This window comes from Panulirus ornatus, chromosome 68 (assembly GCF_036320965.1).
Source record: "Panulirus ornatus isolate Po-2019 chromosome 68, ASM3632096v1, whole genome shotgun sequence".
Taxonomy (NCBI): Eukaryota; Metazoa; Arthropoda; class Malacostraca; order Decapoda; family Palinuridae; genus Panulirus; species Panulirus ornatus.
Window position 1 is genome coordinate 27,089,153 of NC_092291.1, and position 13,863 is coordinate 27,103,015.

The 13,863-nt window shown below is 42.7% G+C and overlaps 1 protein-coding gene across 1 annotated transcript in view; it reads right to left on the reverse strand.

Moving 5' to 3' along the window:
- The window catches only part of Pyroxd1 (pyridine nucleotide-disulfide oxidoreductase domain 1), a 140,585-nt gene that overhangs the window by 94,904 nt on the left and 31,818 nt on the right, over window positions 1–13,863 (reverse strand). Inside the window, exon 2 of the mRNA XM_071659568.1 lies at window positions 59–204. Within this exon, the coding sequence (XP_071515669.1) occupies window positions 59–154 (96 nt within the window). The 5' untranslated portion in view covers window positions 155–204. The remainder of the gene's footprint in view (window positions 1–58; window positions 205–13,863) is intronic.

A 13,863-nucleotide genomic window follows, 5' to 3' on the forward strand; every position in this document is an offset into this window, starting at 1 on the left:
ATTATGTTTCAGTGAAACATTACAAATGAGAGAATCAAAAATGAAATCCATAACTTACATGTTCTGCACATGTAACACCTGCTATGCCTCCTCCAATAACAATGTAGGTGTATTCTTTTATTTCTGCTTGCTCTGAAATCTGTTCGTAAACCATATTTCTTCTTTATCTGAGTCCTTGCCTCAAGACCAAACACACTTTACTTCCTGTGAAAAACATCAAATAAAATATATGTTAGCATTCTCCTTCAGTTAACAGTAACATATATATCGTGCCTACTTACCATATCTACCTATCTTTAACCAATTAGGTAACTTGGATTTATACCTGTTACAGTATCATATAGAGGTATACATAACACGACACAATGGAGTTATATTCATCACAAACACTAATACATGTAGATATGATAACTTTCAGCTATGAATTCGTGTCTTTTACCAAAAACTTCCTTTATCTATAACAAACATTCACCTAGCCTCAATATAATTATAAAAGGGTTATCAAAATGGAGTACAATATGTGGTGTAAGGTGGTTTGACCAAATAAAGAATGTAAGGGTAAGAGAGATGTCTGGAAATAAAAAGACTATGGTTGACAGAACTGAAGAGGGTGTGTTGAAATGGTTTAGACACATTAGACATATCCCTGGGGATAGGGGAGAAAGAATACTTCCCACGCATTACCCACGTGTCGTAGAAGGCAACTAAAGGTGACGGGAGCGGGGGGCTACAAACCCTCCCCTCCTTGTATTTTGACTTTCTAAAAGGGGAAACAGAAGAAGGAGTCATGCGGGGAGTCCTCATCCTCCTTAAAGGCTCAGATTGGGGTGTCTAAATGTGTGTGGATGTAACCAAGATGAGAAAAAAGGAGAGATAGGTAGTATGTTTGAGGAAAGGAACCTGGATGTTTTGGCTCTGAGTGAAACGAAGCTCAAGGGTAAAGGGGAAGATTGGTTTGGGAATGTCTTGGGAGTAAAGTCAGGGGTTAGTGAGAGGACAAGAGCAAGGGAAGGAGTAGCACTACTCCTGAAACAGGAGCGTTGGGAGTATGTGATAGTTTCAGGGGGAGTGTTGGGAGTATGTGATAGAGTGTAAGAAAGTAAACTCTAGACTGATATGGGTAAAACCGAAAGTTGATGGAGAGAGATGGGTGATTATTGGTGCATATGCACCTGGACATGAGACATGGACATGCACCTCATGAGAGGCAAGTGTTTTGGGAGCAGCTGAATGAGTGTATTAGTGGTTTTGATGCACGAGACCGGGTTATAGTGATGGGTGATTTGAATGCAAAGGTGAGTAATGTGCCAGTTGAGGGAATAATTAGTATACATGGAGTGTTCAGTGTTGTAAATGGAAATGGTGAAGAGCTTGTAGATTTATGTGCTGAAAAAGGACTGGTGATTGGGAATACCTGGTTTAAAAAGAGAGATATATATAAGTATACGTACGTAAGTAGGAGAGATGGCCAGGGAGCATTATTGGATTATGTGTTAATTCACAGGCACGTGGAGGAGAGACTTTTCGATGTTAATGTGCTGAGAGGTGCAACTGGAGGGATGTCTGATCATTATCTTGTGGAGGGCAAGTTGAAGATTTGTAGAGGTTTTCAGAAAAGAAGAGAGAATGTTGGGGTGAAGAAAGTGGTGAGAGTAAGTGAGCTTGGGAGGGAGACTTGTGTGAGGAAGTACCAGGAGAGACTGAGTACAGAATGGAAAAAGGTGAGAACAAAGGAAGTAAGGGGAGTGGGGAAGGAATGGGATGTATTTAAGGAAGCAGTGATGGCTTGTGTAAAATATGCTTTTGGCATGAGAAGTGTGGGATGTGGGCAGATTACAAAGGGTAGTGAGTGGTGGGATGAAGAAGTAAGATTATTAGTGAAAGAGAAGAGAGAGACATTTGGAAGAATTTTGCAGGGAAAAAATGCAAATGAGTGGGAGATGTATAAAAGAAAGAGAAAGGAGGTCAAGAGAAAGGTGCAAGAGGTGAAAAAGAGGGCAAAAGAGAGTTGGGGTGAGAGAGTATCATTAAATTTTAGGGAGAATAAAAAGATGTTTTGGAAGGAGGTATATAAAGTGCGTAAGACAAGGGAACAAATGGAACCTCAATGAAGGGGCTAATGGGGAGGTGATAACAAGTAGTGGTGATGTGAAAAGGAGATAGAGTGAGTATTTTGAAGGTTTGTTGAATGTGTTTGATGATAGAGTGGCAGATATAGGGTGTTTTGGTCGAGATGGTGTGCAAAGTGAGAGGGTTAGGGAAAATGATTTGGTAAACAGAGAAGAGGTAGTAAAAGCTTTGCGGAAGATGAAAGCCGGCAAGGCAGCAGGTTTGGATGGTATTGCAGTGGAATTTATTAAAAAAGAGGGTGACTGTATTGTTCACTTCTTGGTAAGGTTATTTAATGTATGTGTGATTCATGGTGAGGTGCCTGAGGATTGGCGGAATGCTTGCATAGTGCCAATGTACAAAGGCAAAGGGGACAAAGGTGAGTGATCAAATTACAGAGGTATAAGTTTGTTGAGTATTCCTGGGAAATTATATGGGAGGGTATTGATTGAGAGGGGTGAAGGCATGTACAGAGCATCAGATTGGGGAAGAGCAGTGTGGTTTCAGAAGAGGTAGAGGATGTGTGGATCAGGTGTTTGCTTTGAAGAATGTATGTGAGAAATACTTAGAAAAGCAAATGGATTTGTATGTAGCATTTATGGATCTGGAGAAAGCATACCATAGAGTTGATAGAGATGCTCTATGGAAGGTATTAAGAATACATGGTGTGGGAGGCAAGTTGTTGAAAGCAGTGAAAAGGTTTATCGAAGATGTAAGGCACGTGTATGTGTAGGAAGAGAGGAAAGTGATTGGTTCTCAGCGAATGTAGGTTTGCGGCAGGGGTGTGTGATGTCTCCATGATTGTTTAATTTGTTTATGGATGGGGTTGTGAGGGAGGTTAATGCAAGAGTTGTGGAAAGAGGGGCAAGTATGCAATCTGATGTGAATGAGAGAGCTTGGGAAGTGAGTCAGTTGTTATCTGCTGATGATACAGCGCTGGTGGCTGATTCATGTGAGAAACTGCAGAAGCTGGTGACTGAGTTTGGTAAAGTGTGTGAAAGAAGAAAGTTGAGAGTAAATGTGAATAAGAGCAAGGTTATTAGGTACAGTAGAGTTGAGGGTCAAGTCAATTGGGAGGTAAGTTTGAATGGAGAAAAACTGGAGGAAGTGAAATGTTTTGGATATCTGAGAGTGGATTTGGCAGCAGGTGGAACCATGGAAGCGGAAGTGAATCATAGGGTGGGGGAGGGGGCGAAAGTTCTGGGAGCCTTGAAGAATGTGTGGAAGTCGAGAACATTATCTCCGAAAGCAAAAATGGGTATGTTTGAAGGAATAGTGGTTCCAACAATGTTGTATGGTTGCGAGGTGTGGGCTATGGACAGAGTTGTGTGCAAGAGGGTGGATGTGCTTGAAATGAGATGTTTGAGGACAATATGTGGTGTAAGGTGGTTTGATCGAGTAAGTAATAATAGGGTAAGCGAGATGTGTGGTAATAAAAAGAGTGTGGTTTGAAGACCAGAAGAGAGTGTTTTGAAATGGTTTGGACACATGGAAAGAATGAGTGAGGAAAGACTGACAAAGAGGATATATGTTTCAGAGGTGGAGGGAACGAGGAGAAGTGGGAGACCAAATTGGAGGTGGAAAGATGGAGTGAAAAAGATTTTGAGTGATTGGGGCCTGAACATGCAGGAGGGTGAAAGGCGTGCAAGGAATAGAGTGAACTGGAATGATGTGGTATACTGGGGTCGCCGTGCTGTCAATGGATTGAACCAGGGCATATGAATCGTCTGGGGTAAACCATGGAAAGTTCTGTGGGGCCTGGATGTGGAAAGGGAGCTGTGATTTCGGTGCATTATTACATGACAGCTAGAGACTGAGTGTGAACGAATGAGGCATTTGTTTTCTTTCCCTAGCTCTACCTCGCACACATGAGGGGGGAGGGGGTTCTTATTTCATGGGTGGCGAGGTGGTGATGGGAATAAATAAAGGCAGACAGTATGAATTATGTACATATGTATATATGTATATGTCTGTGTGTGTATATATATATATGTATACGTGAGATGTATAGGTATGTATATTTGCGTGTGTGGATGTGTATGTATAAACATGTGTATGTGGGTGGGTTGGGCCATTCTTTTGTCTGTTTCCTTGCGCTACCTTATTAACGCAGGAGACAGCGACAAAACAAAATAATAAATATATTTATATATATTTATTTTGCTTTGTCGCTATCTCCCGCGCCTGCGAGGTAGCGCAAGGAAACAGAGGAAAGAAATGGCCCAACACACCCCCACACACATGCACACACACATACGTCCATACACGCAAACATACACACCCACACATCCCAACGTACACACATATATACATACACAGACACACACATATACACACATGCACACAATTCACACTGTCTGCCCCTGCTCACCCCGATCGCCACCCCGCCACACACGGAATAACATCCCCCTTCCCCCTCATGTGTGCGAGGCAGCGCCACGAAAAGACAACAAAGGCCCCATTCGCTCACACCCAGTCTCCACCTGTCATGCAATAATGCCCGAAACCACAGCTCCCTTACCACATCCAGGCCCCACACAACTTTCCATGGTTTACCCCAGACGCTTCACATGCCTTGATTCAATCCACTGAGAGCACGTCAACAGCGGTATACCACATCGATCCAATTCACTCTAATCCTTGCCCGCCTTTCACCCTCCTGCATGTTCAGGCCCCAATCACACAAAATCTTTTTCACTCCATCTTTCCACCTCCAATTTGGACTCCCACTTCTCCTTGTTCCCAACACCTCCGACACATACATCCTCTTGGTCAATCTTTCCTCACTCATTCTCTCCATGTGCCCAAACCATTTCAAAACATCCTCTTCTTCTCTCTAAACCAAGCTCATTTTATTTCCACACATCTCTCTTACCCTTACATTACTTACTCGATCAAACCACCTCACACCACTTATTGTCCTCAAACATCTCATTTCCAGCACATCCACCCTCCTACGCACAACTCTATCCATAGCCCACACCTCGCAACCATACAACATTGTTGGAACGACTATTCCTTCAAACAAACCCATTTTTGCTTTCCAAGATAATGTTCTCAACTTCCACACATTCTTCAAGGCTCCCAGGATTTTCACCCTTTCCCCACCCTATGATTTACTTCCGCTTCGGTGGTTCCATCCGCTGCCAGATCCACTCCCAGATATCTAAAACACTTTACTTCCTCCAGTTTTTCTCCATTCAAGCTTACCTCCCAATTGACTTGACCCTCAACCCTACTCTACATAATAACCTTCCTCTTATTCACATTTCTTCATATGTATTTATATGTATGTGTGTGTGTGTGTATATGTGCGTAGGTATGTGTATGTGTATATGTATATATATATGTATATTATCCCTGGGGATAGGGGTGAAAGAATACTTCCCACGTATTCCTCGCGTGTCGTAGAAAGCGACTAGAGGGGACGGGAGCGGGGGGCCAGAAATCCTCCCCTCCTTGTATTAACTTTCTAAAATGGGAAACAGAAGAAGGAGTCACGCGGGGAGTGCTCATCCTCCTCGAAGGCTCAGAGTGGGGTGCCTAAATGTGTGTGGATGTAACCAAGATGTGAAAAAAGGAGAGATAGGTAGTATGTTTGAGGAAAGGAACCTGGATGTTCTGGTTCTGAGTGAAACGAAGCTCAAGGGTAAAGGGGAAGAGTGGTTTGGGAATGTCTGGGGAGTAAAGTCAGGGGTTAGTGAGAGGACAAGAGCAAGGGAAGGAGTAGCAATACTCCTGAAACAGGAGTTGTGGGAGTATGTGATAGAATGTAAGAAAGTAAATTCTCGATTAATATGGGTAAAACTGAAAGTTGATGGAGAGAGGTGGGTGATTATTGGTGCATATGCACCTGGGCATGAGAAGAAAGATCATGAGAGGCAAGTGTTTTGGGAGCAGCTGAATGAGTGTGTTAGTGGTTTTGATGCACGAGACCGGGTTATAGTGATGGGTGATTTGAATGCAAAGGTGAGTAATGTGGCAGTTGAGGGAATAATTAGTATACATGGGGTGTTCAGTGTTGTAAATGGAAATGGTGAAGAGCTTGTAGATTTATGTGCTGAAAAAGGACTGGTGATTGGGAATACCTGGTTTAAAAAGCGAGATATACATAAGTATACTTATGTAAGTAGGAGAGATGGCCAGAGAGCGTTATTGGATTACGTGTTAATTGACAGGCGTGCGAAAGAGAGACTTTTGGATGTTAATGTGCTGAGAGGTGCAACTGGAGGGATGTCTGATCATTATCTTGTGGAGGCTAAGGTGAAGATTTGTATGGGTTTTCAGAAAAGAAGAGTGAATGTTGGGGTGAAGAGGGTGGTGAGAGTAAGTCAGCTTGGGAAGGAGACCTGTGTGAGGAAGTACCAAGAGAGACTGAGTACAGAATGGAAAAAGGTGAGAACAATGGAAGTAAGGGGAGTGGGGGAGGAATGGGATGTATTTAGGGAATCAGTGATGGATTGCGCAAAAGATGCTTGTGGCATGAGAAGAGTGGGATGTGGGTTGATTAGAAAGGGTAGTGAGTGGTGGGATGAAGAAGTAAGAGTATTAGTGAAAGAGAAGAGAGAGGCATTTGGTTGATTTTTGCAGGGAAAAAATGCAATTGAGTGGGAGATGTATAAAAGAAAGAGACAGGAGGTCAAGAGAAAGGTGCAAGAGGTGAAAAAAAGGGCAAATGAGAGTTGGGGTGAGAGAGTATCATTAAATTTTAGAGAGAATAAAAAGATGTTCTGGAAGGAGGTAAATAAAGTGCGTAAGACAAGGGAGCAAATGGGAACTTCAGTGAAGGGCGCAAATGGGGAGGTGATAACAAGTAGTGGTGATGTGAGAAGGAGATGGAGTGAGTATTTTGAAGGTTTGTTGAATGTGTTTGATGATAGAGTGGCAGATATAGGGTGTTTTGGTCGAGGTGGTGTGCAAAGTGAGAGGGTTAGGGAAAATGATTTGGTAAACAGAGAAGAGGTAGTGAAAGCTATGCGGAAGATGAAAGCCGGCAAGGCAGCAGGTTTGGATGGTATTGCAGTGGAATTTGTTAAAAAGGGGGGTGGCTGTATTGTGGACTGGTTGGTAAGGTTATTTAATGTATGTATGACTCATGGTGAGGTGCCTGAGGATTGGCGGAATGCGTGCATAGTGCCATTGTACAAAGGCAAAGGGGATAAGAGTGAGTGCTCAAATTACAGAGGTATAAGTTTGTTGAGTATTCCTGGTAAATTATATGGGAGGGTATTGATTGAGAGGGTGAAGGCATCTACAGAGCATCAGATTGGGGAAGAGCACTGTGGTTTCAGAAGTGGTAGAGGATGTGTGGATCAGGTGTTTGCTTTGAAGAATGTATGTGAGAAATACTTAGAAAAGCAAATGGATTTGTATGTAGCATTTATGGATCTGGAGAAGGCATATGATAGAGTTGATAGAGATGCTCTGTGGAAGGTATTAAGAATATATGGTGTGGGAGGAAAGTTGTTAGAAGCAGTGAAAAGTTTTTATCGAGGATGTAAGGCATGTGTACGTGTAGGAAGAGAGGAAAGTGATTGGTTCTCAGTGAATGTAGGTTTGCGGCAGGGGTGTGTGATGTCTCCATGGTTGTTTAATTTGTTTATGGATGGGGTTGTTAGGGAGGTAAATGCAAGAGTTTTGGAAAGAGGGGCAAGTATGAAGTCTGTTGGGGATGAGAGAGCTTGGGAAGTGAGTCAGTTGTTGTTCGCTGATGATACAGCGCTGGTGGCTGATTCATGTGAGAAACTGCAGAAGCTGGTGACTGAGTTTGGTAAAGTGTGTGGAAGAAGAAAGTTAAGAGTAAATGTGAATAAGAGCAAGGTTATTAGGTACAGTAGGGTTGAGGGTCAAGTCAACTGGGAGGTGAGTTTGAATGGAGAAAAACTGGAGGAAGTAAAGTGTTTTAGATATCTGGGAGTGGATCTGGCAGCGGATGGAACCATGGAAGCGGAAGTGGATCATAGGGTGGGGGAGGGGGCGAAAATTCTGGGGGCCTTGAAGAATGCGTGGAAGTCGAGAACATTATCTCAGAAAGCAAAAATGGGTATGTTTGAAGGAATAGTGGTTCCAACAATGTTGTATGATTGCGAGGCGTGGGCTATGGATAGAGTTGTGCGCAGGAGGATGGATGTGCTGGAAATGAGATGTTTGAGGACAATGTGTGGTGTGAGGTGGTTTGATCGAGTGAGTAACGTAAGGGTAAGAGAGATGTGTGGAAATAAAAAGAGCGTGGTTGAGAGAGCAGAAGAGGGTGTTTTGAAGTGGTTTGGGCACATGGAGAGAATGAGTGAGGAAAGATTGACCAAGAGGATATATGTGTCGGAGGTGGAGGGAACGAGGAGAAGAGGGAGACCAAATTGGAGGTGGAAAGATGGAGTGAAAAAGATTTTGTGTGATCGGGGCCTGAACATGCAGGAGGGTGAAAGGAGGGCAAGGAATAGAGTGAATTGGAGCGATGTGGTATACCGGGGTTGACGTGCTGTCAGTGGATTGAATCAAGGCATGTGAAGCGCCTGGGGTAAACCATGGAAAGCTGTGTAGGTATGTATATTTGCGTGTGTGGACGTATGTATATACATGTGTATGGGGGGGGGTTGGGCCATTTCTTTCGTCTGTTTCCTTGCGCTACCTCGCAAACGCGGGAGACAGCGACAAAGTATAATAATAATGATAATAATAATAATATTCACATTTACTCAACTTTCTTCTTTCACACATTTTACCAAACTCAGTCACCAGCTTCTGCAGTTCTCACACGAATCAGCCACCAGCGCTGTATCATCAGCGAACAACAACTGACTCACTTCCCAAGCTCTCTCATCCCCAACAGACTGCATACTTGCCCCTCTTTCCAAAACTCTTGCATTCACCTCCCTAACAACCCCATCCATAAACAAATTAAAAAACCATGGAGACATCACACACCCCTGCCACAAACCTACATTCGCTGAGAACCAATCACTTTCCTCTCTTCCTACATTTACACATGCCTTACATCCTCGATAACAAGTTTTCACTGCTTCTAACAACTTGCCTCCCACACCATATATTCTTAGTACCTTCCACAGAGCACTATGCTTGCATAGTGCCATTGTACAAAGGCAAAGGGGATAAGAGTGAGTGCTCAAATTACAGAGGTATAAGTTTGTTGAGTATTCCTGGTAAATTATATGGGAGGGTATTGATTGAGAGGGTGAAGGCATGTACAGAGCATCAGATTGGGGAAGAGCAGTGTGGTTTCAGAAGTGGTAGAGGATGTGTGGATCAGGTGTTTGCTTTGAAGAATGTATGTGAGAAATACTTAGAAAAGCAAATGGATTTGTATGTAGCATTTATGGATCTGGACAAGGCATATGATAGAATATATATATATATATATATATATATATATATATATATATATATATATATCTTTTTTCTTTCTTTCAAACTATTCGCCATTTCCCGCATTAGCGAGGTAGCGTTAAGAACAGAGGACTGGGCCTTTGAGGGAATACCCTCACCTGGCCCAATTCTCTGTTCCTTCTTTTGGAAAATTGAAAAAAAAAAAAAAAAAACCGAGAGGGGAGGATTTCCAGCCCCCCGCTCCCTCCCCTTTTAGTCGCCTTCTACGACACGCAGGGAATACGTGGGAGTATTCTTAATCCCCTATCCCCAGGGATATATATATATATATATCCCTGGGGAAAGAGGAGAAAGAATACTTCCCACGTATTCCTTGCGTGTTGTAGAAGGCAACTAATACGGGAGGGAGCGGGTGGCTGGAAATCCTCCCCTCTCTCTCTTTTTTTTTTTCTTTTAATTTTCCAAAAGAAGGAACAGAGAAGGGGGTCAGGTGAGGATATTCCCTCTAAGGCCCAGCCCTCTGTTCTTAACGCTACCTCGCTAATGTGGGAAATGGCGAATAGTATGAAAAAACAAAATATATATAAAGTGTGTGAAAGAAGAAAGTTAAGAGTAAATGTGAATAAGAGCAAGGTTATTAGGTACAGTAGGGTTGAGGGTCAAGTCAATTGGGAGGTGAGTTTGAATGGAGAAAAACTGGAGGAAGTAAAGTGTTTTAGATATCTGGGAGTGGATCTGGCAGCGGATGGAACCATGGAAGCGGAAGTGAATCATAGGGTGGGGGAGGGGGCAAAAATCCTGGGAGCCTTGAAGAATGTGTGGAAGTCGAGAACATTATCTTGGAAAACAAAAATGGGTATGTTTGAAGGAATAGTGGTTCCAACAATGTTGTATGGTTGCGAGGCGTGGGCTATGGATAGAGTTGTGCGCAGGAGGTTGGATGTGCTGGAAATGAGATGTTTGAGGACAATGTCTTGTGTGAGGTGGTTTGATCGAGTAAGTAATGTAAGGGTAAGAGAGGTGTGTGGAAATAAAAAGAGCGTGGTTGAGGGAGCATGCATGTTCAGGCCCCGATCACTCAAAATCTTTTTCACTCCATCTTTCCACCTCCAATTTGGTCTCCCACTTCTCCTCGTTCCCTCCACCTCTGACACATATATCCTCTTGGTCAATCTTTCCTCACTCATTCTCTACAAGTGCCCAAACCATTTCAAAACACCCTCTTCTGCTCTCTCAACTACGCTCTTTTTATTTCCACACATCTCTCTTACCCTTACATTACTTACTCGATCAAACCACCTCACACCACACATTGTCCTCAAATATCTCATTTCCAGCACATCCACCCTCCTGCGCACAACTCTATTATGGCCATAGCCCACACCTCGCAACCATACAACATTGTTGGAACCACTATTCCTTCAAACATACCCATTTTTGCTTTCCGAGATAATGTTCTCGACTTCCACACATTCTTCAAGGCTCCCAGGATTTTTGCCCCCTCCCCCACCCTATGATTCACTTCCGCTTCCATGGTTCCATCCGCTGCCAGATCCACTCCCAGATATCTAAAACACTTTACTTCCTCCAGTTTTTCTCCATTCAAACTTACCTCCCAATTGACTTGACCCTCAACCCTACTGTACCTAATAACCTTGCTCTTATTCACATTTACTCTTAACTTTCTTCTTTCACACACTTTACCAAACTCAGTCACCAGCTTCTGCAGTTTCTCGCATGAATCAGCCACCAGCGCTGTATCATCAGCGAACAACAACTGACTCACTTCCCAAGCTCTCTCATCCACAACAGACTTCATACTTGCCCCTCTTTCCAAAACTCTTGCATTCACCTCCCTAACAACCCCATCCATAAACAAATTAAACAACCATGGAGGCATCACACACCCCTGCCACAAACCTACATTCACTGAGAACCAATCACTTTCCTCTCTTCCTACACGTACACATGCCTTACATCCTCGATAAAAACTTTTCACTGCTTCTAACAACTTGCCTCCCACACCATATATTCTTAATACCTTCCACAGAGCATCTCTTTCAACTCTATCATATGCCTTCTCCAGATCCATAAATGCTACATACAAATCCATTTGCTTTTCTAAGTATTTCTCACATACAATCTTTAAAGCAAACAACTGATCCACACATCCTCTACCACTTCTGAAACCACACTGCTCTTCCCCAATCTGATGCTCTACACATGCTTTCACCCTCTCAATCAATACCCTCCCATATAATTTATCAGGAATACTCAACAAACTTATACCTCTGTAATTTGAGCACTCACTCTTATCCCCTTTGCCTTTGTACAATGGCACTATGCACGCATTCCGCCAATCCTCAGGCACCTCACCATGAGTCATACACACATTAAATAACCTTACCAACCAGTCAACAATATAGTCACCCCCTTTTTTAATACATCCCACTGCAATACCATCTAAACCTGCTGCCTTGCCGTCTTTCATCTTCCGCAAAGCTTTTACTACCTCTTCTCTGTTTACCAAATCATTTTCCCTAACCCTCTCACTTTGCACACCACCTCGACCAAAACACCCTATATCTGCCACTCTATCATCAAACACATTCAACAAACCTTGAAAATACTCACTCCATCTCCTTCTCACATCACCACTACTTGTTATCACCTCCCCATTTGTGCCCTTCACTGAAGTTCCCATTTGCTCTCTTGTCTTACGCACTTTATTTACCTCCTTCCAGAACATCTTTTTATTCTCCCTAAAATCTAATGATACTCTCTCACCCCAACTCTCATTTGCCCTCTTTTTCACCTCTTGCACCTTTCTCTTGACCTCATTTCTCTTTCTTTTATACATCTCCCACTCAATTGCATTTTTTCCCTGCAAAAATCGTCCAAATGCCTCTCTCTTCTGTTTCACTAATAATCTTACTTCTTCATCCCACCACTCACTACCCTTTCTAATCAACCCACCTCCCACTCTTCTCATGCCACAAGCATCTTTTGTGCAATCCATCACTAATTCCCTAAATACATCCCATTCCTCCCCCACTCCCCTTACTTCCATTGTTCTCACCTTTTTCCATTCTGTACTGTCTCTCCTGGTACTTCCTCACACAAGTCTCCTTCCCAAGCTCACTTACTCTCACCACCCTCTTCACCCCAACATTCACTCTTCTTTTCTGAAAACCCATACAAATCTTCACTTTAGCCTCCACAAGATAATGATCAGACATCCCTCCAGTTGCACCTCTCAGCACGTTTACATCCAAAAGTCTCTCTTTCGTGCACCTGTCAATTAACATGTAATCCAATAACGCTCTCTGGCCATCTCTCCTACTTACATACGTATACTTATGTATATCTCGCTTTTTAAACCACAGTATTCCCAATCACCAGTCCTTTTTCAGCACATAAATCTACAAGCTCTTCACCATTTCCATTTACATCACTGAACACCCCATGTATACCAATTATTCCCTCAACTGCCACATTACTCACCTTTGCATTCAAATCACCCATCACTATAACCCGGTCGCGTGCATCAAAACCACTAACACACTCATTCAGCTGCTCCCAAAACACTTGCCTCTCATGATCTTTCTTCTCATGCCCAGGTGCATATGCACCAATAATCACCCATCTCTCTCCATCAACTTTCAGTTTTACCCATATTAATCGAGAATTTACTTTCTTACATTCTATCACATACTCCCACAACTCCTGTTTCAGGAGTACTGCTACTCCTTCCCTTGCTCTTGTCCTCTCACTAACCCCTGACTTTACTCCCAAGACATTCCCAAACCACTCTTCCCCTTTACCCTTGAGCTTCGTTTCACTCAGAGCCAAAACATCCAGGTTCCTTTCCTGAAACACACAACCTATCTCTCCTTTTTTCACATCTTGGTTACATCCACACACATTTAGACACCCCAACCTGAGTCTACAAGGAGGATGCGCGCTCCCCGCGTGACTCCTTCTGTTTCCCATTTTTCTAGAAAATTAAAAAATACAAGGAGGGGAGGATTTCTGGCCACCCGCTCCCATCCCCTCTAGTCGCCTTCTACGACACGTGAGGAATGCGTGGGAAGTATTCTTTCATCCCTATCCCCAGGGATAATATATATATATACATACACACACACATATATATATATATATATATATATATATATATATATATATATATATATATATATATATATATATACACATAAATATATATACACATATAAATATATATATATATATATATATATATATATATATATATATATATATATATATATATATATATATAAAAAAAAAAAAAACGAGAGGGGAGGATTTCCAGCCCCCCGCTCCCTTCCCTTTTAGTCGCCTTCTACGACACGCAGGGAATACGTGGGAGGTATTCTTTCTCCCCTA